This window comes from Malaclemys terrapin, chromosome 19 (assembly GCF_027887155.1).
Source record: "Malaclemys terrapin pileata isolate rMalTer1 chromosome 19, rMalTer1.hap1, whole genome shotgun sequence".
Classification (NCBI taxonomy): Eukaryota; Metazoa; Chordata; order Testudines; family Emydidae; genus Malaclemys; species Malaclemys terrapin.
In genome coordinates, this window is record NC_071523.1 from 4,046,259 (window position 1) to 4,073,109 (window position 26,851).

Consider the following 26,851-nt stretch of genomic DNA (forward strand, 5'->3'; position numbering starts at 1 on the left):
GAAGCTTGTAAGCTCCTCTGAGCAGAGAATGTCTTGCTATGTTTGTAAAGCACATTGCAAACTTGTGTGCAAACAGTATAGATGTTTTACAATAATAATTCTGTGTCTATAGAACAGCTGGTGGTTAAATGGTCTGCATTGTAGCTGCACGTATGGTATTGTCTGTGATTATAGTCAGAGAGAGCTCATCTTTTGCACATGAGGTTTTGTGGTTCTGATGCCCGCTTCTTTGGGAAGGACTGCTTTTGTCTGGAAGTTTGTATTGTGAGCAAGGTGTCTGTTCCATGAGAGCTTTTGTGTTCCGTAACCTCCTGCCTCCTTTCCTGAGAAGTGAGCTTACGTTGTCCAGAAATCCTGTCCCCCTTGTCAGGGCCAGCTGGAGAAGTTCCAGCCTCTGATCTTGGCTCTCACTGCAGGGAAGATGTACGCCTGCCAGTACTGTGATGCGGTATTCGCCCAGTCCATTGAGCTCTCTCGTCATGTGAGGACTCACACCGGAGATAAGCCATATGTCTGCAGGGAGTGTGGGAAAGGATTCAGGCAGGCCAATGGGCTCTCCATCCATCTGCGCACCTTCCACAGTGAGTATCTGAGCCCTGCCATGCCTCAAACAGAGCCCTTCCCATGGGGCAGAACAGCCGCTGGAGCTCCTTAAACAAATGGCCATCAGAATGTGACTGAGAGGCAGAGATGAAGGGGCAACGCCATATTCAAGTGCTTGATGTTCCAGACCACAGCAGTCCTTGCTCTGCCAGGGGATGCAAGGGGGTGTCCTGGAGCTTCATGGGCACTATGAATGACAGCAGTCTGGCCTTTCACTGGTGCTTCCATGGTGGGAATTTTTCCTCCTGGAAAGGGAAAGGCTGTTGTTAAGAAGCTTTACATTCTGGACCTAGGGGTGGGATCTTCTCAAGGAAACAGCAAAGTCTTAACAACACAGGCCAAGGGAAAGGGGGGCTCCAAAGAACCAACTGGGAATCTTCATCACTGTAAGTGACAGGGGAAGAAAGAGGGGAATGGTACCTACCTGCAAAGATCCTAAAAATCAAAAGTTTGTTATTGCCTGGAAATAATTAGCATCTCTTTTCCTCTCTTGCTCCCCTCTTTCTGCTGCCTCTTCTCATTTCTTTTCTTCTTGATCTGTCTGTCTTCCTCTCTCCTTCCCACCCCTGCTTTTCACCACCTCTTTGTGGGAGCAGATATTGAGGATCCGTATGATTGCAAGAAATGTCGGATGAGCTTCCCCACCCTGCAGGAGCATCGTAAGCACATTCACGAGGTCCACTCCAGGGAGTACCATCCTTGCACTACCTGTGGAAAAGTCTTCAGTGCTCCATCCCTCCTGGAGCGCCACATGGTGACCCATGTTGGAGGGAAGCCGTTCAGCTGTGAGATTTGTGACAAAGCCTATCAGGTGGGCTGGGCTCAGTGCACATGTTACCCCAACACCCCAACGTGTTATCCCATCCCTCCAGCATACCCCATTGCATGTTGCTTTTCAGAGAAACCACTCACTGACCGTGTGCAATTAGACACTCACACAGGGCAATGCCTCCATTGCAAAAGGAACAAGACTCCTTGTTGCTCAGAGCAGGGGTTGTCCTGTGACCAGTAGAAAGAAGACAGGCGTACAAACAAGGACAATAGAAATCTGTAGGCTCTGAAAATGTACCAGTTGCAAAGATTTAGATAAATGCCTGCCCTGGACTCCCCAGAATCTGAGCTTTGACTTCAATATAAAGTTTCTAGCCTTCTTGGCTGCTAAGAGCCGTTAGAATGGAATTCTCCATATTGCATATGGCTCCGAAGCAGCAGGGTATGAAAATGTATCCCCAAATGGGGCCCATAGTGAGGAAGATGGGAAAGAACGAATAGTGCTGGGCTTTTCAGACGCGGTGGGGTGAATTTTTTTAGTAGCGCTCCCATGCTCTCTGAGCCCCACTCAGGATGCTATACTGCTGTTGTAAATGAGTTACAGTAACACAAGTGAAGTATTAACTGTGCTGAGTGGCACGGCGTGGGTTGGGATCAGATCAGATGAGCAGCACAATTTGCTGTGTCTCTTCCCACTGAGCACAGCCATTGTATCCATGTGGCCTTCTGACCACCGCCTCTTGCTGTCACACTACCCTGTGGAACAGCTTTGCCATTGTAACATGGTTGGATTTATCTCTTTACAGCAATTGTCAGGGTTATGGTATCACAACCGCACCCATCACCCTGATGTCTTTGCAGCTCAGAATCACCGCTCTTCCAAGTTCTCCTCCCTGCAGTGCAGTTCCTGTGACAAAACCTTCTCCAGCACTACTGCTCACAAGAGGCACGTCAAGGCAGAACATGCGGGTAAGAATCCAGCGCTGTGTGCTCTGGGGAGCCAGTGCTGTGGAGATCGAAGTGAGCTGCATGAATAGCCCTAACCTGGCAGGATTGTGCACAGCAGTCTTCTGAGACTATATCCCGTCAAACCAGTCTTCGCCAGGGAGTCCCCTCTCTAGGTATGTCTACACTACAAGTAAATACCCGCAGCTGGCCTGTGTCAGCTGACTCAGGTTTGCAGGGCTCAGGTTACGGGGCTGTTTAATTGCAGTGTAGACATTTGGGCTTGGGCTGGAGCTAGGCTCTGGGACCTCGTGAGGGGGGAGGGTCCCAGAGCCTGGGCTCCAGAACAAGTCTGACCATCTACACGGCCCGAGCCCAAGTCAGCTGACACAGGCCAGCCGTGGGTGTTTAACTGCAGTGTAGACGTACCCTCTGTGTGATTAACTAGTTCCGGAACAACCTCCCTTTGCTAAGTCATCTCTCCCAAGATGCTTCTCGTTACAGTAGTGAGATGGGCTCTTGCTGACATGGCCCCCTTGAGAACTGGTGTGTGACTAGGGCTAGTCGGGAGCCCTAGCCCAGAGTGACTGTCTGATCTGGAAGGAACTTTGAGCCCACATCTCTCCCATGCTCTTGTTTTCAGATGTGAAGTTTCACGAGTGTGAGAAGTGTAAGGAGCTCTTCCCCACGCTGGCTCTGCTGCAGGTCCATGCCAAGTGCAGGCACTCAGGTCTTTTTAATTATTATTTGTATTCCCGTAGCACCTAGGGAACCTATATCATGGACCAGGCCCCCATTGTGCTAGGCACTGTACAAACCCAGAACAAACCTTCCTCCAAAGCGCTTGCAATCTAAATATAAGACAACAGACAAGTGATGGATATAGAACAGAACGGGGAGAACAAGGAAACAATCAGACACGACTGGTCAGCACCAGTGGACTCAGCTCACCAGCAGCCTAACTGTTGTCGAGTGCTTTGTAGGCATCATGGGAAAGGAGAGTTTTAAGGAGGGATGTGAAGAAGGCTAATGATGTGGCTTTGTTGGTGTTTACGGGGAGCTCCTCCAAGACATGAGGTGCAGTGTAGGAGAAAGCACAAAGGGTCTTGCTTGAAAATGTAACAAGTGGGCGATGGAGGCTGGCATCAGGAGCCAATCAGAGGTGGGAGACAACATCTCAGTAGTGAATGAGATATGATCGGTAGAGTGGGGATAGGCTGTGAAGGGTCTCGAAAGTGAAATCAAACATAAGCTATTTGTAATGGTAGAGAAGAGGGAGCCAGTGGAGGGACGCAAAAGGAGGGGGGCGCGTGTCGTGGTCAATGCAATGAGCTAAGAGAATGATCTTTGCAGCAGCATTCTGAATGGATATGAGTGGGGCAAGGTTGCCTTTGTCGAGGCCCAGGAGAGAAGAATGTTGCAGTAACCAAGACACGAGATGAGAGCCTGACGGAGAGTTGTTGCTGTGTGGATGGATAGGAGAGACCATATCTTAGGGATGTGATGGAAGAAGAATCTGCAAGATTTAGACATAGCTTGGATGTGAGGCCCTAGAGAGCATTCCAAGTCACAGATGATGCCCAAGTTATGGCCTGAGTGACCAGCCTGATAGGGGTGTTGTCCACAGTGATCAAGAAAAGAGGTGGGGGAAAGGTTTGGAGGGCTGGAGAAATTAAGAGCTCTGTTTTTGCCATGTTGAGCTTCAGTTGATGGCTAGACATCCATAAGGAGATGTCAGAGGGGCAGGCCGAGATTTTAGTTAGGACAGAATGAGACCGGTCTGGAGTAGTGAGGTAGATCGGTGAGTCGTCAGCATAGAGATGGTAGTTGAATTTGTGTTTGTAGATGAGATTATCCACAGATGAGGTGTAGAGGGAGAGGAGAAGGGGATAAAGACAGAGCCTTGTGATACCACCACAGACAGCTGGGGTGGGGTATGAGAAGGATCCTCCAAGGACATGCTGAAGGAGTGATTAGAGAAGTAGGAGGAGAACCAGGAGAGGACAGTCAGGGAAGCCAAGGGAGAACATGATTTCAAGAAGATTAGCATGGTCAGCAGTGTCAAAGGTGACTAGCGGGTCAGGGAGGCTGAGGATAGAGGACTGGTTCTGAGATTTGGCAAATAGCGGGACACTGGAGACTTTGATGAGAGCAGTTTCAGTAGAGCTGAAGGGGAGGAAGCTAGTGTGGAGAGGTTCTGGAATGGAGTTCCACTTTTCCAGTTCCATACAGTGATCGTAGACAGCATTTTCCATGAGTTTAGAGCAGGGGTGGGCAAACTACGGCCCGCGGGCCGGATCCGGCCCCTTAGGGCTTTGGATCTGGCCTGCGGCCCCCGGGCGGGGGGGCAGAGGGCTCCATGCGTTACCTTTGCCTCCAGCACCAGCCCCCGCAGCTCCCATTGGCCAGTAACGGGGAACCGCGGCCAATGGGAGCTTCCGGGGACGTACCTGGAGGCGCAACAAGGGCAGTGCGTGCGGAGCCCTGTGCATCCCAACCCCCTGCCCTGAGCCCTCTGCCACACCCCGCACCCCTCCTGCACCCCAACCCCTTGCCCTGAGCTCCCTGCTGCATCCTGCACTCGTGCACCACAACCCCCTGCCCTGAGCCCCCTCCTGCAGTCCGCACCCCTCATGCACCGCTGCCCTGAGCCCCCCCTGCACTCTGTATCCCCGCCTGCACCCCAACCCTCTTCTCTGAGCCCCCTCATACGCCCTGAACCCCCTCCTCTGCCCCAATCCCTTGCCCTGAGCCCCTTCCTGCACACCGCACCCCCTCCCACATCCTGCACTCCCTCCCTGCCCCGGCCCTGCATACAATTTCCCCACCCAGATGTGGCCCTCAGCCCAAAAAGTTTGCCCACCCCAGGTTTAGAGAGAAGGGGAGGAGGGAGATGGGGCACTAGTTTGTGAGGTAGGCGGGGTCAAGGGTGTGTTTTTAAGATGGGAGAAACTAAAACATGTTTGTCTTGTGAGGGGAATGAGAGGAGAGTGAGAGATTAAGGAGAAGAATAAGGGAGGGTGTGAGGGAGATCAGGAAATGGGTGGAGTCACTGGGGCAAGTGGAGGGGTTGGAGGAAGAGAGCAGATGAGAAACTTCTGTGTCTGTGAGCAGAGGAGGAGAATGTTGTAGGAGGGGAGGCAGAAAGGGAAGGCAAGCTGAGGGGAGGGAGAAGGTCACTCATATTTTGTCAATTTTTTCATGGAAGAAATCAGCAAATTTCTGTGCAGAAAGAAGTGGGGGCAGGAGGAAGGTGGAGGAATGAGTCAAAGGTGGCAAAAAAGGCGGCTGGAATAGAGGACGAGGTGTTCAGTTCGGTTGGAGAAGGAATGTGTTTAGCTAGGAAGATGGCAGAAGTGGAGGAGGAGAGAACGAATGTGTAGTGGAGGAAGTCACCTTGGTTGCAGGAATTTGGCCAAAGAAACACTGGAGCAGGAGTGGAGGAAGCAGATGTTGGGGGTGAGCCGGGACTGCGGGTTGGGAAGACGGATCTTGCAATGGTCTTTTTAAATCAAAATTGGGTGTTTTTTCTAAGCCATCTGCTCTAGTTCAAACAGGAATTAATTCAGGGCAGTCCTATGGCCTGTGCTGTGCAGGAGGTCAGACTAGCTGATCACAATGGTCCCTTCTGGCCCTATAGTCTATGAATGTATGAGGTGAGATCAGAGAGGAAGGCGGGTGGATGGTAGATGACAGAAGCATGGCTGGGGAGAGGAGAGAAGGGTTGGTTGCAGTAGTGCTGAAAAGAGAAGGAGTGGGAAGGGGGATGGTGGCAGTAGTAATGGGAGAGGAGAAGCCCAACAGCCCTACCAGAATCTGATGCAGGGCAGGGAGTATGAGAGAAGGAGAGGGCTGCTGCAGAGGCAGTGTCAGGTGAAGGGATCGAGGTCTCTGTAAGAGCCAGGAGCTGGAGAGAGCGAGGTAAGAAGAGGTTGTGGATGGCTGAGATCTCGGTGGAGATGGAGGGAGGGAGGAGGAAGATGGGTATGAGGGGTGGAGGTAGTGTCAGGGATGGGTTTGGCAGGTAGCGAGGTTGGGGGATGGAGGGAGGGCCAAGTTTGGGGCAGTTATCTCCCGAGGTGGGATCTGGATTTGAACTGGTCGGAGGAGATGGGAAGAGAAGCAGGTGGAGCTGGTGGGAACTGTAGAGGGGTGAGGGTAACAGGAAGAGGCGATGGAGTCAATGCAGGCAAGAGAGGGGGATGGAGACTGTGATGCAAAAGAGAGGGCGGGGAGAACTATGCGTGAGAGGCAGATGGTCAAGATAAAACCAGAACCCCAAAACAATCCACACCGTAGTGCAGTCACAGAGCGCAGGCAAGATCCCTCACCAGACACCATCGCTCTGTGTCCCATCCCTGCACACACCCCTGTGTGGCTCATTGCAGAGCCTCTCGCACACTGCTCCCCATTGTCTCCAGCAGCGCACTCCTTCCTCCCATGGCTCTCTGCTCCTCCAGTGTGTTCCACTCAAGTGATGCTGTCTCCATGTCTCTTACACAGGGACCCAACCATTTCGCTGCTTGTACTGCGCGGCCTCCTTCCGCTTCCCAGGGGCCCTGCAGCACCATGTCACCACAGAGCACTTTAAGCAGATCGAGAGCACCTTCACCTGTGGGCTGTGTGGGGAGCTTTTCACTACTCGGGAGCAGCTGCAGAGTCACTACAGCGCTGAGCACCCAAAGGTGACGTTCACGGAATGCCAGGCCACCGCTGCCCAGCTTGTGCAGGTAACTGAGTCCTCCAGTCGCTGGCAGTCACCATGCGCACCAGGCAAACCTCATGGAGGGGAGCCTGGAATCAGTGCCCAAAGTTGGAATGTCTCTGTTGGAGGGTCCATCCCTCTCCTTCCTCCCCTGCATCCTCCCAGCCCCATTATTCTCTGCATTGGTGGGCCTCCCCAGCTCCCCTACTTCCACTCCTGCTCCGCAGCTCCCCCCTCAAAAAAGCTTCTGTTCTGAAGAATCCAGTAAGGCCATGTCTGATAGGTCCTTCGGCTGCTTGGAGCTCCCTGGGCTCTGGCATGCAAAGCACAGGGGTGGGACTGGTTTGCGGGGGGAGGAAGGAGGGAGCCCTGTCAGTGTGTTAATACTTGAACACCAGTCAGGACTTGGGTAGCAGGAAGTGCTGAGGCTCTGTTCAAACTGAATTGGTTCCCCATCACGAACAGCCCTTTACCTCCAAGCTTTTCGTTCCACAGACTCTGTCTCCCGTTCTCACCCATGCTCTCGGGGAACTGAGGCGGAAGTGTTGGCGGGATGTGTGGAGCAGACTATTTACTCAAAGGAAGAGTCTATTGGAATCCAGATGACATTCCCCACTAGATAATACCTATTTTGTAGAAGGCCAAATTTTAGGCCTGGAACCCCATCCTGCCCCTTTAATATTGAAGCGATCAGCAGAGAATAGCTCTTTGGATGTGGGAGCCCAGTGCGTGAGATTCCCTGGAATGGTGTTCCACTAGTGTGTAATCATAGAATCTTTATGATCCAAGACTGCATATGGTGCTAAATTATAGCAATTTTGTGAAGAGAAATATTTAAATTGCTTGCCTGACTTCTCTTTTGCATCACTGGTGCGTGCGGCTTGGAGTTTCCCATTAGGCTCATGCCTATTGTAATTGCACTCCTCTGGCGTGAAAGTAAATGTTATCATTAGAGCTTGGGCCGAGACTCATGCAGACATTGGAGCAGTTTAGAGGAAAGCTGCTGTAAGTGTCTCCTTGACTCTCCCATTCAGGTGATTCAGACATCGGAGCAAGGAGAAGCAGCCGAGCAGATGATCACCTTGGACGAAGCCCAGCTTGCTGGCTCCCAAGTCTTTGTGACGTTGCCAGATCCCCAAGCTAACCAAGCTGGCTCGGAACTGGTGGCGGTGACTATGGAGGACTTGTTTGATGACAAAGTAACTCTGATTTGTGAAGAGGCTAAGTGAGGCGTGGCTGAGAGCACTTGGAAGGGAAGCCACCGGGCTGGCTCGTCGGCTGTACGTGCCGAGGTGTGCTGCTCTGGTAGTGAGATTGGTTTTTTTCCAGCAAAAAAACTGCCAGTGTGAGACTGGTAAAAGAAGTGACACACTGCAGGCACAGCACGTCTGAACGTGAGAGATTGGCAGTACTCACTCTGCTTGGAAGTCATGGATCCAGGATGGTGTCCTTCCCTAGCAGGGGCGGTGGGCAGCAGCTTTTGGTTCTGAGGGAGCGGGCCACATGTCCCTTCCAGCCCAAGGAAAATGGTTTGAGTCATAGGAAAAGAGAGAGATAGAGCACAGCTAAGCCAGGGGTCGGGGGGGAAGCAGAAGAGCGAGACGGAGGGAATTTCAGTCAGTCATAGAAAGAGTTGGGGGCTGCCAGTTCAACAACCAAGAGCCAGACTAAATGCTGCTCTCAGCTATGTTGGGGTGCTGATGACAGATGCTCATGGAGAAATCAGAGAGTATACACGGACACACAGGATATTTGCGAGAGCATAGATCTGTGTGGATAAGGCAGCTTCTGGCATACTGCTTCTTGCCCCCTCTCACATGGCTACACTGCTCTTGAGGCCCTCTGATGTGTCTACACTGGGTTTTAAACCCACGGCAGCAAGTCTCAGAGCCTGGGTCTACAGACTCAAGATCACAGGGTTCACTCTACAGCACTAAACAGCTGTGTACATGACTGGGCTTGAGCTGTGACGCCCAGACATTCCCATAGAAAATTTTGCCGCGGTGGGGCCATCCCTTTGGATCTCTGCTCAAGCTGAGGTTTCAGGGGCATTGCCCTAAGTGTCTGTCTTAACCTGACAAAGGGAAATCCAAAACTTAGTCATGGGAATGAAAAGAAGGTGTCTGGGGCTGGCAGCTGTAGGGTGTCGGGATCAAGCAGGTGTGAAAACTGTTGTGCACAGTTACAGGATGTTGGGTCATCTCTCAGCAGATTGAAATATCTAATTAGCTGTCTGTTATTCAGAAAGTGGGACTGGCCCAGCCTCGTCTCTCCTTTAGCCAGGACACCAAACTTGCTAACTTGGGGGCTACTTGGAGCCCTGTAGGATTTCAGCAAGTGGCCCTTTGCCTTTCTCATGCAGTGCCCTCCTGAGAAAGCTGGCTGTCCATCCATCCCACATCTTGCAATCTCCCCCTCCCCCCGCACTGCACAACCTGGAGCTTCTTAACCTGTAAAAATGGTATCCAGGAAGCTCTAACCCAAAGTAAAAAACCACTAGCCGCCGATAGCCCCTACTGTCTGCAGCTGGCTCCGTTAACCTGTCTCCAACAAGGGTTAGCAATGCCTTGTGTAGGCAGAGCCTAATCCTGGCCAAATCACTGCCAAGGCTATCAGCACAGCGCAGCTACACCAGTTCATGGCCTACACTAAGTAGTAGGGTCAGACCCACAGCTGGACAGCTACAGCTTGTAGCCTCTTTGTAAGATGACAAAAGCCGCAAGATCTCCCTGCCTCCTCTAGTTCAGCTGAAGCTGCAGTGTTTGAAGAGAGAAGCAGCTAATCTGAGTGCGGTGGCCCATCATTTCTCAGGTGTTTAATACTATTACCGATGAATTGGCGCTAATGCAAATATTTCTCTCTGAGCACATAATGGCTGCCACAATTGCACACAGTCATTCCCCTGCGGCACACAATCCATGGCTTTGTAAAACGCTTTCAGATACCTTGCATAAAGCTCGCTGTCTGTGCCAGCACAATGCAAAACCTTCATCGCTGTGTAATGGCCCCTTTAAGAATAAATTTCCCAAAGCTTTCTTATCTGCAGTTTCCTAAAATATAATCTGATAATTAATGGTTTGCTGAATCCATTATGAAGTGCAATTAGATGGATGCAGGGTTCCTGCAGCTCAGAGGGAACCAGCAGCATTTATCTTCCTTTCCCTCATGCCAAAAGGTTGAACTCTGCCACTGCACTATTTACATACTGAGCAATGATCCTCACTGTGCCTCCTGGACCGAGCCCCCGCCGTGAGCTATGCCCATTTAATCATACTGCCCAGAGCCACACAAGGGCAGAAGATGAACAGATCCTGGCTTTCCAACAGCATCCTGTGCTGGTTCCTCGCAGTCACTAGCCTGAGGCTGTTGTTAAATAGTCCAAACTTTCCTTGCCAGTCATCTTGCTTGGTGCCCCTATTACAACATGAAGGATGTGAGCAAATGGCCAAGGTGCCATTTTCGTTGCTGGGAGCAAAGGCCCAGTGAAGCAGACATTCTGCAGCATGAGTTTGTGGGTGACAGTAAGTGGATGATCCTGCTGAAATGCTGCACAGAGTGTAGTGATGTGCTCCCACCTCTGAATCTCTCCCTCAGCCGCGCACACCTTCAGGCTGTCTGTCCCTGGGGATTTTAAGTCAGAAGCAAACAGAAGACACTTGAAGTGAAATTAACCCTGAATCCAAGAATGGCCAGGAGATGGTGCTCAAGGTCTTGGGAAGTCATTGCAGTGAAAAGGCCTCTGCTAACTTTTGCTGAAGCTCTTCTTGGACATTTCCAAACCTCTTCTCACTGCTGGGCTCTTGGGAATTTGACCCCAGCACCCCAAGAGTTAAAGCATCACTCTGTTAAAAGAACACAGCATGAAACTGGTTTGATGAGGCTTAGGGCCAACCCCCTCTCCCTAGGGAGGGTAAAAATGCTGCTGTTTACTGCTAGCAGCAATGAAATGGTCCAGGAACAATTCCGCCTTAGAAAAAGAAGAGTGAAGAAAATAGCATTGATACTTATCATATCTAAACATAATGGTCTTTCCTTTGCAGGTTACCTTTAACAGAAGGGAGGTAGAGGGGAGTCAGGCTCAGTGTCCAACACCTGTTACTGAGCTAGGGGAATGTGGATAGCCTCTCAAAGTGTGCATGTTTAGAGGCAAGTCCACATGGAGTTTGCCACAAAAAGCAGCCCAGAAAGCGCTCAAGGCTGAAGCAGCACAGAGGCTGAATTCATTCTTGCTGTACGGGTAGGACGCGTTTCCTGCCTGGCACGGAGACACTTCATCAAAGCAGTTTGCAGGAAGGCTGAAACAGGCCGAGGTGGAGAAATGATAGTAAGACTCCAGAATGGATATAGGCCTCATCCTGGAGAGCAAGTTCTCGCCATCAAATTGAACATCGGGCAGCGTCCATTACAGCCAGCAAAGTTCGGAGAGGAGCCTGGTCAAGGAGTTGTCTCCTTCTTTGAGGAAATGCAGCTGTGTATTCCACTTGGGCGTGTGCGTGCCCAGCACACCAGAGCGAGAGAAATGTGCCTAGCAGTACCGGTGGAGGGACAGCTCTCTTGCCTTGTGGCTATAGCTCCTGCCCTGGCCCTCCCTCACTTCCTTCTTCCCACCCGTGGCTGGACTTAGAGCTCTGGGTGGTCTTAACTCACAATTTCTCAACTAGTTTAGTTTTTTCCTTTGCCCACCCCTGAACTAGATACAACAAACTTTTTGGCCTGAGGGCCACATCGGGATATGGAAATTGTTGGGGGGGCCATGAATGCTCACAAAATTGGGGGTAGGAGTGCAGGAGGGGATGAGGGCTTCTGCTGGGGGTGCGGGCTCTGCGGTGGGGTCAGAAACGAGTTCAGGGTGTGGGAGGGGGCTCCGGGTTGACGTGAGGGCTCTGGGGTGGGGCTGGGGATGAGGGGTTTAGGGTGCAGGACGGGGCTTCAGGATGGGACCAAGGGGTTCAGAGGGTGGGAGGGGGATCAGGGATGGGGCAGGCTGTTGGGGCAGGGGGAGGCTCTGGCTGCGGGTGCGGACTCTGGGGCGGGGCTGAGGAGGAGGGGCTTGGGGTACAAGAGGGGCTCTGGGCTGGGATCAAGGGGTTCGGAGGACAGAAGGGGGATCAGGGCTGTGGCGGGGGTTGGGGCACGGTGGGAACTTGGGTGCAGGCTCTGGGCAGCACTTACCGCAAGCAACTCCCCAAAGCATGTCCCCACTCCGGCTCTGAGGCATGGCCAGGCAGCTCTGCACACTGCCCCGTCCGCAGGCGCCACCCCTGCAATTCCCGGCCAATGGGCGCTGCAGGGGCGATGCCTGCCAACAGGGCAGCGCGCAGAGCCACCTGGCCACGCCTCCGTGTACTACGTAGGAGCTGGAGAGCGGGTCATGTCAGCTGCTTACTGGGAGCCATGTGGAGCAGGGCAAGCCCCGAACCCCACTCCCTGGCTGGAGCGCCGGAGCAGGGCAAACCCGCGACCCCGCTCCCCGGCGGGAGCTGAGGCCGAATTAAATGGTTTGACGGGCCGCATGTGGCCCGCAGGCTGTAGTTTGCCCACCCCAGATCTAGTTAGTAGTACCCTTCATGTTAGAGTAGCGTTTGTTGTAGTAGTTTGTTTCGCTCGGTGGTGCCCTCACTGGGGTTTAAACATAGGTCTGTCGTGTGGGAGAGCGATCCCCACACGGAATGCTTGCTCAGTCTCAGCAAGGTCCACATCAAAGAGCATTGTACGTGTGACGAGTCCGCCCCCCACCCCAGGGTGCAACCTGGAACTATGATACCACTGAGACCTCCAATTCACCAGCCTGGGTTCCCTCTCATGCTGTGCTGCTGTGACAAGCTCTAGACTGCTCCCGGTCCTACACTTCCATCAGCATCCACACCGGCAGGGCTACACCCAGCTGCAGTTACATGCAGGCTCTGGCCAGCCACTGCATGAACCAATAATAGAGAGACTACAGCCAAAATAACCCCCACTTCCCAGCCTAGGATCCCAGAACTGTACTGTCCTGCCCTGGTCAAAAACCTGATCAGTATGAGTTTATTACCCAGTTCGCTCCTCCCTTGATGTGGAGAGGTCAATGCATACCAACCCTTGTTAACTGAGCTGAGATTTTCCCAGCTACTTCACTCAAAAACACACTGGATAAGATAAAACAAGTTTATTAACTACAGAAAGACAGATTTTAAGTGATAACAAACAGATCAAAGCAGGTTACCCTGACTGATGATACAAGCAGTTCACCAAGTTTCCATATACAGGCTAGAAATCCCTGTAACCCAAGACCAGCACTTCCCCCAGTTCAGTCTGTTCCTCAGGAGTTTCCAGGTGTTCTCTTGTGTGGGGAGTGAGGCCCCGAAACATAAGCGCCGACTCCATGGGTGCCCTGGGGCTGGAGCACCCACAGGGAAAGACCAGCAGGTGCGCCACACCCACCAGCAGCCAAGCTCCCCCCTCCTTGCCTCCTCCCTCCCAAGCGTGCCACATCCATGCTTGCTCCCTCCCAGCGCTTCCTGCCACCTAACAGCTGTTTGGCGGCGCTTAGGACTTTGTGGGAGGAGCGGGGATGTGGCGCACTCAGGGGAGGAGGTGGAGAAGAGGCAGGGCAGGGGCGGGGACTTGGAGGAAGGGGATATGGCTGGGATGGGAAAAGGTGGGGTGGGGCAGGGACTTGGGGGAAGGGGTGGAATGGGGGTGGGGCGAGGGCGGTGCAAGGGTGGGAAGAAGCAGGGCGGGGGTGGGGCCAGGTATGGGGGGAGATCGAGCACCCACCAGGCAGAGGGGAAGTCGGCACCTATGCCCCAAAAAGATGTCACTCCCTATCTTTTATAGTCTGTCCATGGGACGGGAACCCCTTTGTTCTAAGCCAAGTTCCCAGCCCAGTTTGTGGAAAAATACAGGTACCAAAATGGAGTTCAGTATCCTGTGGTCTGGCCACATGACCTAGCATGCCTTGCTGAGTCATAGCCGCCATTAATCGTAGGCTGGCTGAAGCATTCCCAGGTGAGGACAAGCCTTTTCCATAGTCCATTGTCTTTGTTGATAGGCCATTAGCAGTGGCTCTAGCTTCTTATTGTACCTGAAAGGCTAGTTGTGGGTGTTACCCAGAGCAAGCACATTTGAAATATAGAGACACAGTCAATATAACTTCAGATACAAAAATGATACATGCACAAATAGGATAATCATAGTTAGCAAATCATAACTTTTCCATAGACACCTCACATGATACATTTTGTACAAGGTGCATCATAATTATGTCATGATCGTAACATAATTATACCACTATGATGAATATGGGGTGCAGTGTCACAGTACAATCTGCAGATTGTTTAGATCACTTGTGGGCTCCAAGAGCGCTGCTGCCTCACGTCCTGGAGCAGGTGCCTCTCTGAAAAAACAGAGGAGCCATTCCCCATTGACTGCACTCCATACCATCTGCCCACTCTCACTCCCCATCCCTCTTCAGGGATCCCTTTCATGAGATACCGCTCTTCAAGCATGTCTGTCTTCTGCAAGCTTTTGGAGTGGTGGAGGAGATTCCGCTGGAACACCAGGGTCATGGCTTCTCCTCCCAGTACTTCCTGATACCCGAATCCAAAGAAGGGGTAAGACACATCCTTGCCCTTTGCAGCCTCAACAAATATATCAGATACATGAGGTTCCAAGTGGTCACTCTATCAACTATTTTCCCTGTCTTGTCTCAGAATGACTGGTTTGATGCTCTGGACCTTCAAGATGTCCACTTTCATATGGCAATTTTGCCAAGCCACAGAAAGTTCCTTCGATTCATTGTGGCAGAACACCACTTTCAGTACATAGTGCTTCCATTCCATAGGCCTCTCCTCTGCCCCCGCCCCTTGTTCCCCTGGAAGTGGATGGGAGGAAAGTCTATGGATACTGGGACACGGGCGCTGAGGTGACACTGGCCCCGCCTGAGGTGGTAGCTCCAGGTTAGATGATGCCCAACACCTATCTGACCCTGACGGGCATGGGCAGGACCCCATTCAAGGTGCCCGTGGCAAGGGTACATTTGAAATGGGGGGCCAAGGAAGTGGGGGTGCACCACCATTTGCCCACTGACGTGTTAATGGGAGGGGGCGGGGGACATGGAGAACTGGCCAAGCAACCCCCAGGGTGCCCTGATCGTGACCTGTAGCCCGAGCCTGCAAGGGACACTGCACCTTGACCTCGGTGAGAGTACCTGGCCCGAGGTGCAGGACCCTAACCCGGTGGGGAGGGAGTGTCCAGGGACACAGCTCAGAGAGGCTGCAGCTTCAGACCCAGCCGGCGGGAGGGAGCAGGTCCCTGTCCCTGTCCCAGCTGCTAAGTTCCAGGCCGAGTTGCAGAAAGATTCCCCCTTGCGGAAGATAAGGGACCTGGCCGACCTCAGTGTGACACAGACCATGGGACGAGGTGGCTGGAAAAGGTTCCTGTGGGAGAAGGGGTTCCTGTACCGAGAATGGGCTTCCCCAGGGAAAATGGAGTCAGGGGGGATCAGGAGGCAGCTGGTGGTACCCTGGAAGTATCGCTGCCAGCTGCTGTGCCGGGCCCATGACATTCCCCACTCAGGGCACCAGGGAACCTGACGTACCCAGCAGAGGCTGCTATGGAACTTTTACTGGCCTGGGGTCTTTGTTACTGTCTGACAGTACTGCCGATGCTGTGACCCCTGTCAGAGGGTGAGGAAGGCCCGGGACAAGGGGAAAACAGCTTTAGGACCCTTAGCTAGCATAGAGGAGCCTTTCCAGAGGGTAGCCAAGGTCAAAAGGGGGGCTCTTAACCAAGAGAGCCCAAATCACAGCCCTCCAGACTGGAATGCTGGGAAAAGACCCCATCCCAGTTTGAACCCCAGGGGTATTGGGGTGGAAAAAGGGCACAGGCCACATAAGCCTTCCCACATGTGGACTATGAGTGCCATCGAGTACACCCGACCTAAATGGGGGCAGGAAACTGGAAGGGCCTGGTGTAATTCTCACCCAGGAAGGGGGGAGGATGCTGGGGCATCTGTGGGAACGTGGATAGGTTCAAACTTCCCCAGGTCACTGGCTGAAGTGACCCCGCTCAGTTCGGTCTGGAAGGGGGGAGAGATGTGACGAAGTGGGAATGTTCTTGATGTGTTATTTGAATGCTGAGTGGGGAGTGTTGGCCTGGGAAGGTTGCAGGGGAGTTTTGCTGGGATGGTCTGCATTGGGTATGGGAAACTTTCCTTGAGGGAGGATACCTGAGCATGTAACATGAGAACCCAGGAGGGGGGTTGGAGGCCAGGTAACACCTCTGCCCAGGAAACAGGACAAAGGACACAAAGGCTGGGGGAGGAGCCAGGGGAAGGCCAGAAAGGAGAGGGCTGAAGGGAGTTTCAGTTTGGAGCTGGCTGGGAAATAAAAAGGGGCGCCCGACCAACAGGGCTGTGCCCTCCCTGGGGCTCCCAGATGGACCTAACTAAAGGGGGTCCTGTTGTCTGTATCAGCAAGACCTGTTTTGGACTGTGTTCCTGTCGTCTAAATAAACCTGTTTTACTGGCTGGCTGAGAGTCACAGTAAATTGCAGAAATCCGGGGTTGCAGGGCCTTGTGTCCCCCCACACTCTGTGACAGGGCCCTATGCACGTCTTCCTGGGCATGGCCACATCTCTCCTTCAGACTCCCGCATTGTGCCACCATGTGCAGCAGCACGGCCTACCCCAGAAAGGAGCTAGACGGTGGCACCAGCATCATGAACCGTTAGCCAAAGTACACCTCTACCTCAATATAACACGACCCGATATAACACGAATTCGGATATAACGCAGTAAAGCAGTGCTCCTGAGGGGCGGGGCTGCGCACTCCGGTGGATCAAAGCAAGTTCGATATAACGCGGTAAGATTTTTTGGCTCCCAAGGACAGTGTTATATCGAGGTAGAGGTGTATTGCCATTGTACAAAGTCCATCAAGCATCTCCTGCACCACTGCGAGAATAATACCTCAAGCCCTCATTTCCAGCTCTTTCTGCAGTGATGAAGTATACATGTCAGAGCAAATGGCAACATTAACAGCACCTGCATTCGATCTAGAAAGACCAGGTATTTTTCAGAGCATAGTCTAGCATGGAGTATGTACAATGTAAGCTATTGATTGCTAATTTCTTACTTTATGCTGTATTTGTTTTTCCTCGGTAAAAATAAAATGTGGAAGATGAAATAGGTAACTACACTGCAAAATGTAAATGAATTGAGTGGGAGGAAAATGTGGTTTTCAGAAATTGCCTGGGTATGTGATTTTCAAATGCCCTCCCAGCTGTGGGGTAGAAAGTGGGCACCTGGACTTCTTGAGTTCTGTTCCATCTCTAAAACATTGTGCCATCCTGCATGCAATCAGGCACTGGGCTTAAGTCACGTGCAGACTCGCATAGGCTGTGTTGCATAGGAACTGCACAGAACTGGGCCTCTCTAGTCCTTTACACTGTCTCCAACAGTGCCCAGTATCAGATGCTTCCAAGAAAGAACCTGCAAAAGAACCTTCTACTGGACAGTCGGGAGTAACGTAGCTATTGGGGAAATTTCCTCCTGACTGTGATCAATTAATGGTCGTTGGCTCATGCCCTGAAGCAGGAAAGTTTATTGTGGGTTTTTTTCAGTCTGTTAAAATGATATTATTTAGGTTTTAAAGTTGAGCATCTGAAAGTTAGGAAACAACTGTTGTCCATCCCTTTCATGTGTCCAGCGTGTGCACTGAGTGAGGCAGGATCCTGTTGAAAAAAACAGTCCTTAATTACATGATTATAGACTATCTCATAAAGCAGACACCCAGGGGGCCCATAGTAAGGTTGCACAGTAATGGTAAAGTGGCATTTCTTAACTTTTGAGTGCTTGACTTTGCATTCTAAATAACATTCTTTAGTTTTTTCTAGAGAATTTCCTGTTTTGGGTTGGTTTTTTGTTTTGTTTTTAGGAAGTTAAAAAACTAATTCTAGTATGTACAGAATACCCATCAAGCATCTCAGAAGAGTTAGAACCTGAACCTTCAACATTACAGGACCGACTTAGACCACGTGAGCTACAGGACTAACTACGTTAGTGGGCAGCAAGAGAACTCTGTTAGCCTGGAGGGTTGGGGGTGGGCTCCTCGGTCCTCAAGATGCTCTTGGGGGAGAGCTCAGTCCAGCCTTACTTTCTCTTTTCACCTCCTCCCTGAAGTTGGAGGAGTTCCTATCCCTTTTGTTGCCTCAAGAGGGGGGGATGTGATGCTGGGTCCATATAGTGGTGTCAGTGGTGGTTGGAAGGAACCTGGCCTGCTGTGAGGGCTCTCTCTCCACCCTCCTTGGGAGTAGGGGGAGCTCTAATCATATGTGGTGGCCCCAGAAGAGAGGGGAGGAAGAAAGGACCACTAGGACTCTGTGCCAGCTCGGGGGGACCCCTTCCTGGTTCTCTTCCTCCATACCAACTACCTAAAGCTGCTCTAGAAGCTCCCCGGTGTTCCTTGTACAGTGCCTGCTGCCGCTTTGGCGTATTTACTTCTTATTCCGCCAGGCTGCCAAAAGTATGAAGACTCCAAGCCAGAGAAGGGAAATGGAGATTTTTAACAGTTTGTCTGAACAGAATTCCGTGGGACAAAGAAAAGGCACTTCTGTAGTCCAAGGGCATTCGCCTTCCTGAATATCAAACATCTGCTGCAAATGATGAAGGTGTGAGAGCTTCTCAAAGAAACAGTTGAGTGTTAGAATAAATATAGGGGTCACTACCTGCTATCCCAATATACAATATTTTTTTTACCCCTAATGTTTCCATTATCCAAATAAATGGCGAATCCTAATATGCCAATGACTGCAGTGATACCTTGTAGCAATGAGTTCCACAAGTTAATTATGTATTATGTCAAAAAGTGCAAATGGGAGTGCTCACTTTACCTTCTCCAGATGATTTTTTTGGTTTATATAGCTTTGTCCTGTCCTCTCTTTTTTGTGTCCTCTCTAAATTGTCCTAATGTTATCCATCTCCCCACACATAGAAATCTGATTTAAAATGTGCCAGTTTTTAATCCATTTATTATGTGCCATGTTGATTTTGTGTAGTGTTCACTGATAGATTTCCAAATATAATTGTTAATGGGGACTCATCATCAAACGGGGGTGTTTTAGTGGAGCCCTGCCAGGAGCTGGTTTTATCAGTGATCTGAAAGAAAATATAAAGTCATTGCAGATCATGTTTGCTCATGACGCAGAGATCAGCTGAGTTATAACAGAGTGATCTGGATTTCTTGGTAAGCCTGGTGCCATTAAACAATGTGTATGTTAGTATGGCCAGATGTAAGGTTATATGTCTAGAAACAAAGAACGTCAGTCACGATATCCTGGGAAGGACTTAGGGATCATGGTAGTAGCCAAATGAATGTGAACTCCAAGCAATGCTATGGCTAAGACCATCCTTGGGTATTTTAACAGGGAAATATCAAGTGGGAGTAGGAAAATTGTATTACCTCTGCACACACCTTAGGTTTGATCATTACTGGAACTGGAATATTATGCACGATGCTGGTGTCCACATTTTAAAGGGATGTTGGAGAGGATACAGAGAACAGCTGCCAGTATGGTTCAAGATCTGGAAATCTGCCTTACAGTGAGAGACTTGGGGAACTCAATCTATTTAGCTCATCAAAAAGAAGATTAAGAGGTGATTTGATCACAATCTGCAGTTGCCTACACAGGGAGAATATATCAGATACTAGAAAGTATTTTCATCTAACAGCTAAAGGCAGAACAAGATCCAATGGCTGAAAATTGAAACTAGAAAAATTCAAACTGGAAATAAGGTGCAATTTTTTTAACAGAGAGGGTAATTAACCAAAGGAACTACTTAGAGAGGTGGTGGATTTTCTATCACTTGAAGTCTTTTAATTGAGATGGGCTGTCTCTCCGAGATCGGCTATAGCTCATCTAGAAGCTATGGGCTGGATTCAGGACTCACTGGATGAAATCTAAGGGCTATGCTGTACAAGGGGTCAGACTGGATTATTAGAATGGTCCCATCTAGCCTTAACATCTATAACCTATGAATTGTTCCCCTTCACTGGTCCTTATCTAATTCTGCTTTTTTCTGACATAGAGTGGTGTGAGTGGGTAATATCTGGCCTTTGCAGCTCCCTACAGGTGGTGAGGCAGTCCTACTACACCCTGTCCCAGGAAGCAGCAAAGTGACAGGGAAGGAGCAGAGAAGGTGGGTCCTCTAAGCCTGCCTAGAGAGGCCTCACAGAAGCAGCCAATCAGATCCCAGCAGGCTCAGATCAAAGGCGCAGCTGGACCTTAGCAGGTCAGTTCATGGCTGGGACCTGAGGGGGGATGGATGGTGCTCCTCTCTGGCTATGGAAACTTGAGGGCTAGCCAGAGTCTGTTTTCTGGCTGCATTTTGCAGAACTGGATTTGCAAGGAGAGAGAGGATCTAAGAACCTTACCCCGATATAAGGACGAAGCTAAAGGGGCTAGCTGGGAAGAGGCTCAGGGAAGAAGAAGAAGTAATGAATTGGATCGAGCTGTACATGGCTGTTGTTTATAGAATCTCTGGGTTGGAACCTGGAATAGTAGGTTGGCCCGAGTTTCCGCACTGGCCACATTTAAAGTGGCATAAACCCCAAGAAGAGGATCAGGCTTAGTTGGGAGCAAGAACAAAGGGCTGAGTTTGAAGGGCCCAGAGCCAGGGCTGAAGTTCCTAGTGAGGGCAAATAGATTGTCTACTTATTGGACTCCTTACTACCCCCGAGGGGGTTCATTCAGCCTGTGTGACTTGGTAGAAAGGCCAAGTCTCTGAAGACCCATCAAGGTTGGCCGGTGGTCTGCAGGGAGCTCCAGGGGTGAGAAAAGGACTGTGGTACTGCACTCAACTACTTGCAAGAACTCTGGAGGTGAGTGACCCATTATAAGTGGCCACAACTGAAAACAATATTCAAAGTCAGATCTTGGCATTAATTTATATTTAACAGCATTGTTATTTTCTACTGTCCCATTCTACATATTGCTTTTTTGTTGTCTCTGTGCACGGAGTTGTTTTCATTGAACGGCCCACAATGACATCTAGGGCTTTTTCCTGAATGATGACAGTAATTTCAAATTTAGCAATATGCAAAAGCAATTAAAATTGTTCCTTCCAATGTGCATTACCTAGCATTTGTCAACATTACATTTCATCTGCTGTTGTGTCTCCCCTTTTCCTAGCTCCCTCTGATGTTCCTCACAGATCTTTCTAGTCTCAACCTAAATAATTTTGTGTCATCTGCAGATTTAGCCACCTCACTGTTCCCTTCTCTTGCCAGGTCATTAGTCATTCTGTTAAATACACACAAGTCTAGTGCAGTTCCTTTGGGAACCCTCACTGTTCATCTTTTGCCATGATGAGCTAGTTTGTGATCCATGACAAACTTCACTTCCCACCCTGTGATTTCTTGGTTTCCTTAACACTCTCTTCTGAGGCTTCTGGAAAGTCCAAATCAATGAAATAAACCAGTTCTCCTTTACCCATTGCTTTATTGACACAAATAATTCTAGTAGATAGCAGATGCATGATTTTCCTTTATAGACACTATACTGCTTTGTTCCTCTGTGTTTTACAATTCTCTTTTTAAATTATTGTTTCAACCCTGGTACAGCTGAGTCTGCTGAGTCCTAGAATCTTCTTTGCTTATTTGGAATTACACTTTTTGTAATTGAAGAGGCATGGGGCATGCAGTACTTGGGTGGTGTGTGCACAGTGATTTACATTTCTATAATGCCTTTAACTCTGAAGAAACCCAGACTGTCTTACCTGCTATATATCCAAAATCTCTTAACCCATATTTCTCTGATCTATGAAGCAAACAGTTGTTTAACTGCACAGAGCAATGCTGTATGACAGTGTAGCAGAAGAATGCTGAGGACAGCTGAAAATACAGGATCAATTTAGGGAGAATGTAATCACCCAAAGCGGGATGTGTAAGCTCAAAAGCTTGTCTCTGTCACCATCAGAACTTGGTCCAGTAAAAGATATTTCCTCACCTATCTTGTTTCTCAGAGTGGGATGTGACAGGACAATGGGGCTAATGTTTCCTACTCTTGCAGAAAGTGCCATGGCATCCATCATCAGGACTGTGGTTATATATCAGGTCAAACATGACATCTCCAGCATCACAGCACCCTCGCACCCTAGTGGAGCACTGGCTCAGAGCTGACTCAGGAGATTGTACCATCTACTGAATTGTCAAAATCACTTTCATTGGCACCTAGGCTTTCTCTAGAGCAATGGCGCTCAATCTTTTTGGGCTCAGGACCCATTTGTAAATGTTTATGGCCTGTCACGACCCAGTAAATAACCTGGGGTGGAGGCTCTGGGGTGGTTTCAGTTGCATCCTGCTCCCCAGGGGGTTGGGTCCTGCCCAGAAGTCACCCCGCAGTGATGGCTCCGGCAGCTCCTGTGCTGTGGGGCTGGCTGGGTGATGCTCTCTGGTCCCGGTGTTGCAGCCTCCGAGGTGCTGCTCAGATTTGGCCCCGCCCTCTGGCTGGACCAAATTTGTATGAGTGGAGTTGTGACCTGGCTCGTGGGGTTGCACTCAAATTTGGCCCACCCGGACTCCTGTCGTCATGATGGCTGGCCCAAATCTGAGTGGCGCTGGGGCCCCAGAAGTTGCAGTGCTTGGAGCAGGGAGGCGAACCCAGCCAGCCCATGGGGCAAGAGCCACCACACAACCCTTTGAAACATTCTGGCGACCCAATTTTGGGTCCCAACCCATGGGTTGAGAAACCCTGGAATAGAGACCTCTCATCCGAGCAGTGGCCGGTCCCAGCTTTGTGTTGCTTATGGGATTCGACTTGGGAACTTAGCCCAGGCTGGCAGCAAGCTCCCAGCCCCTCGTACTCACTGGAATTAGCAGAAATGACGGCATACTAGAGAATGCAGCTGGAGCCTCATTGCTAGTATCTGTCTTGTTTCCCTCGTATTATTACCTGTTGTTTTCCTCGACTCCGGTTCTCTGGCTGCAAGAGGCTCTACAGTTCTCGCATACCTAATTCTAGACAGTGCAGAAAGATGGCCTAGCATCTGACAGGGACTCAGGCGTTGCTGAGTGATCATTCTGAACTTCTCGGAGCAACTCCGCGAAGAAGCAGCAGAGAGGGGTCCCCTGACAGTGTCAGGGCTGTCAGGCACTTTCCTCCAGACTGCCATGTGCCACACTAGTGCAAGCTGGAGCCCTGCCGCTTCCACTGGCAACTTCAGACTCATCTGTCAAACAACCTGGCACCACAAATTGCTTTCTTTACCTGGCGTGTCAGCTGCTTGTCTCTTCCCCTGTTCCCCCTTCACTGTGCGTGGGAAGGGTTTAGCCAGACAGCTCTGGGCAGAGCTGCAGCGCTTCCTCCGTGACCCGCACGGTGCTGGGAGCTCACCTCTCTGCACCGATCGAACCCAATTTCCTTTCCCATGTAACAAGCCTGTTAGCAGCTGGAGAGAACAGAACCGGGGCTGGCAGGTGCCGGCTGAGAGTTTGATTAGACGCACCGGGACAATCGAATACCAAGGAGCAATCGTTTCCCTTCGGGGGAGGTGTACACAGATATGTAACGAGGGGCTAACCAGTGTCAGGAAAAGCAGCCTGGCTTGTTTGCAGTCTGGAGAGCACAAAGGTTCTACCAGCAGCAAAGCCCCCACCGTCGAGTCTCAGAGGTCACCCCAGTGTGTTCTCAGGGGAACAAGCATCGTGCCTGGTTGCTGTAGCGACAGATCCCACACGTGCATGGCTGCACGTGGCCTGGGGAAGACGGAGGGTTCAGAGAATCCCAGGCCAGAAGGGGCCATTGCCATCACCTAGTCTGGCCTCCTGTATAACACAGGCCAGGGAACTTCCCCAACACAACCCCTAGAGCAGCTTTTACAAAAACATCCCATCTTGATTTAAACATTGTCAGCAATGGAGAATCCACCTGGGTACATTGTTCCAGTGGTTAATTACCCTCACTGTCAGAAACGTACCTGTTATTTCCAGTCTGGATTTGTCTAGCCTCAACTTCCAGCCAGTGGAACCTGTTAGACCTTCCTCTGGTAGATTGGAGAGCCCGTTATTAGATATTTATTCCCCATGTTGGTACTTACAGACTGTGGTCAAGTCACTCCTTCACCTTCTTTTTGTTAAGCTAAATAGATGGAGCTCCTTGAGTCTGTCACTGTCAGGCAGAATTTCGAATCCTTTAATCATTCTCGTGGCTCTTCTCTGAGCACTCTACAATTTATCAGCATCCTTGAATTGCGGGCACCACAACTACACACAGTATTCCAGCAGCGGCCGGTCGCACCAGGGCCAAATGCAAAGTTCTGCTGCTGGATTTGCCAGCTGGCAGGGAGGGAGTGGCAGGCTCGTTACATGGGTTGGGGCTGATGCGGGATGTTTTTGTGCTTGTCTCTAGGGAGGGGATGGTAGGGATGGGTGGAGGGAGCAGGTTGGCAGTGGGGTGGGCTTGTCACACACAGGAAAACAACAGCTTTCTATCACAACTTTACCCCATAGTTGCTTCACCAGTGGGTCATTGAGCACTGCAGGCAGAGATCCCAGCCCCTACCCCTCTCCATAGCAGAGACTGCTTCTACCTGGGGCCTCCACCTACCCCAAGCGTGTGAACTCTGCAGGCTGCCCCACCCATCTCAGGGCAGATTGGTACCTTCTGCTCCCTGGTGCCTACCTGGAATTCTCATGAAGAGCCTAGAGTGTCCATCCCAGCTCTGGGGATTTGGCCTATCCATCCGCGTCACAGGTGCATGTGCCTAGCCTCTTCGTTAGGAGAGCAGTGCTATTGCATCCAGGCTGCTGAGGACTTTATTCTGAACCTACGCTGGCCAGTAGGGGAGGCTTCCCTCATTGATGAGTCTCCAACGACGTGCAGGGAAGCATCTGGGAATTAGGGGATAGCTAATGGCCAGTCAGCCTTCAGGTCCCTGTGTCCCCGCAGGAGGCTGACAAGTTCTCTTTATTCCCCAGTGAATTATTTTTCCAGATTAGCCTCAGGATGTGGATTAACAGATATGGACGCAGATGGTGCGGCTGCCTTCTCTGCCTCCATCGAGCCCTATGTGCACACGTGTCTCGGATCCCCCCTTCCTTACCCTTTCCTGACGAGGCCTTTGGCTAAGCGCTCTTGTAGCACAACCATCCCTTGTCTTTATGGGACCCACAGTGAACATGAGCCTAACTGTGCTGCGTCCCTGGATTCACCGCTAGAGTTGGGGGGCCACTCTTAGGTCCGAGCTGTCCTGCCCCAACCCTTGCAATGACAAGGTGGAAACTGAGGGTGCAGGTATGTAGCTAGATGGCAGGGAGGTGGCTATTTCGCACAGGAGGATGCAGCCAGTTAGGAACGCTTCTTGCCGTGACGTCCCAGAAGGGTTGGACGTGCATTCCTGCTGCCTCTAGTATGTCCCTTGCTTTTCTTCTGGCTGGTTTCAAGATGGCTGACAGAGAAACCTGGCCCCAGGCCCTCCCCAGCCATCTCAGTGACTTGCACTCCCAACAAAGGTGGATAACTTGGCTCGCCCCGACATGCAAGAGCTTCTTTGTTCCCTCTTGCAGAGATCTAGAACCTTATCTCTGGTGTCCCAGGTGCTCCTGGAATCCCGTTCAAACCTTTGGGGGACGTAGCCTGAGACTATATCCCCTCAGGTAGGTAGAAACCACTTTCTCTGAAAGCAGCATTTTCTGTGCCAGTGGCATTAGCCTGCAGAGCAAAAGCATTACACACCCTGAGTTTGTTCTGAACGAGGAGTTGTGTGTTAATGAACCAATTGCTTTACCTCGCTGCCGATCTCTTCTCGCTGCCCCTCTCGCTGGGTCAGATGAGTTCTACCTGCGGGTTTACCTCTCCTGTACTCAGAGATTCATTGAGTTTGAGGCCAACAGGGACCCTTAGACCTCGTGTGTAACACAGGCCAGGGAATTTCACCCTGCTACCAGTGCTTGAGCCCAGTAACTTGGGTCTTGCTAAAGCCTCTGCCAGAGAAGCAGCCCGTCTGGTTATGACAACACCAAGAGATGGAGAATCCACCACTTCCCCTGGCCATTTGTGCCAGTGGTTAATCGCCCTTATTGGGAAAAATACATGCCTAATTCCTCATTTGAATTTGTCCGGCTTTAACCTCCAGGTCCTTGTTCTGCCTTTCTACAGCAGCTGCGGGGAATGTATTTGTTTTAAAGAGTGAAACGAGCATGGGAAGCCCCCTCCCCAGATTCCAGGGGCTCTGTGGACTGAAGACTGTACCGCACTGGTGTGGGACCAGGCTGATATTATTGAGGGGCTCCTGGTAAAAGGTAGGGTAGCCCCCTGGGCTCGGCGGGAAGCAGCAGTTGCCTCTCAAATAAGAGGCAGGCACCTCGTCATGTCATCTCACGCCTGGGCCTGGCATTGCCCCTTGGGTCTGTTGGCACAGAGTGGCTGGTGGGGGTTCCAAGCACCCCTGTAACGCAATCCCACTCTGCAATTGCTGCTGCCGGGTCAGCTGGGAGGAGGGGGGCGTCCCGTGCACTGGCTATTCTGGTAGTCAGAGTCCCCTCTTCTCCATCAGAGATGTGGGTGAGGATGTTTGGTTGGAGCGTCTCTTCCCTTCTCCCCTGATCTTCCCAGCTATCGCGTTGCTCTGGACATCGCTAACTGGAAAGGAAGTGGGCCAATCGATGCTCACGTATTGGCCTCTCTGCCTCCCTGGAGCTGCTAGACGGAGCCGCACTGCTGAGTGGCATCGCTGTTGCTGGGCAGGGGGACAGGAGGAGAGGATTACCACGAATGGAATTCCCAGCGAGTGATTTATTTATTTACGCCCCCTGGTTTTAAACTCTGATAAAACAGACACGTCCAGAGATCTCCT

General features: G+C 51.0%; 1 protein-coding gene across 2 annotated transcripts in view; it reads left to right on the forward strand.

Moving 5' to 3' along the window:
- Positions 1-10,063, forward strand: part of ZBTB40 (zinc finger and BTB domain containing 40) — a 62,144-nt gene extending 52,081 nt beyond the window's left edge. The window contains exons 13-18 of one of the 2 annotated variants that reach the window (XM_054008831.1): positions 417-581; positions 1,200-1,414; positions 2,181-2,343; positions 2,963-3,049; positions 6,823-7,049; positions 8,059-10,063. In XM_054008831.1, the coding sequence (XP_053864806.1) occupies positions 417-581; positions 1,200-1,414; positions 2,181-2,343; positions 2,963-3,049; positions 6,823-7,049; positions 8,059-8,253 (1,052 nt within the window). In that variant the 3' untranslated portion in view covers positions 8,254-10,063. The remainder of the gene's footprint in view (positions 1-416; positions 582-1,199; positions 1,415-2,180; positions 2,344-2,962; positions 3,050-6,822; positions 7,050-8,058) is intronic. The other variant, XM_054008832.1, reaches the window with a different exon arrangement.
- Positions 10,064-26,851: the final 16,788 nt, after the last annotated feature.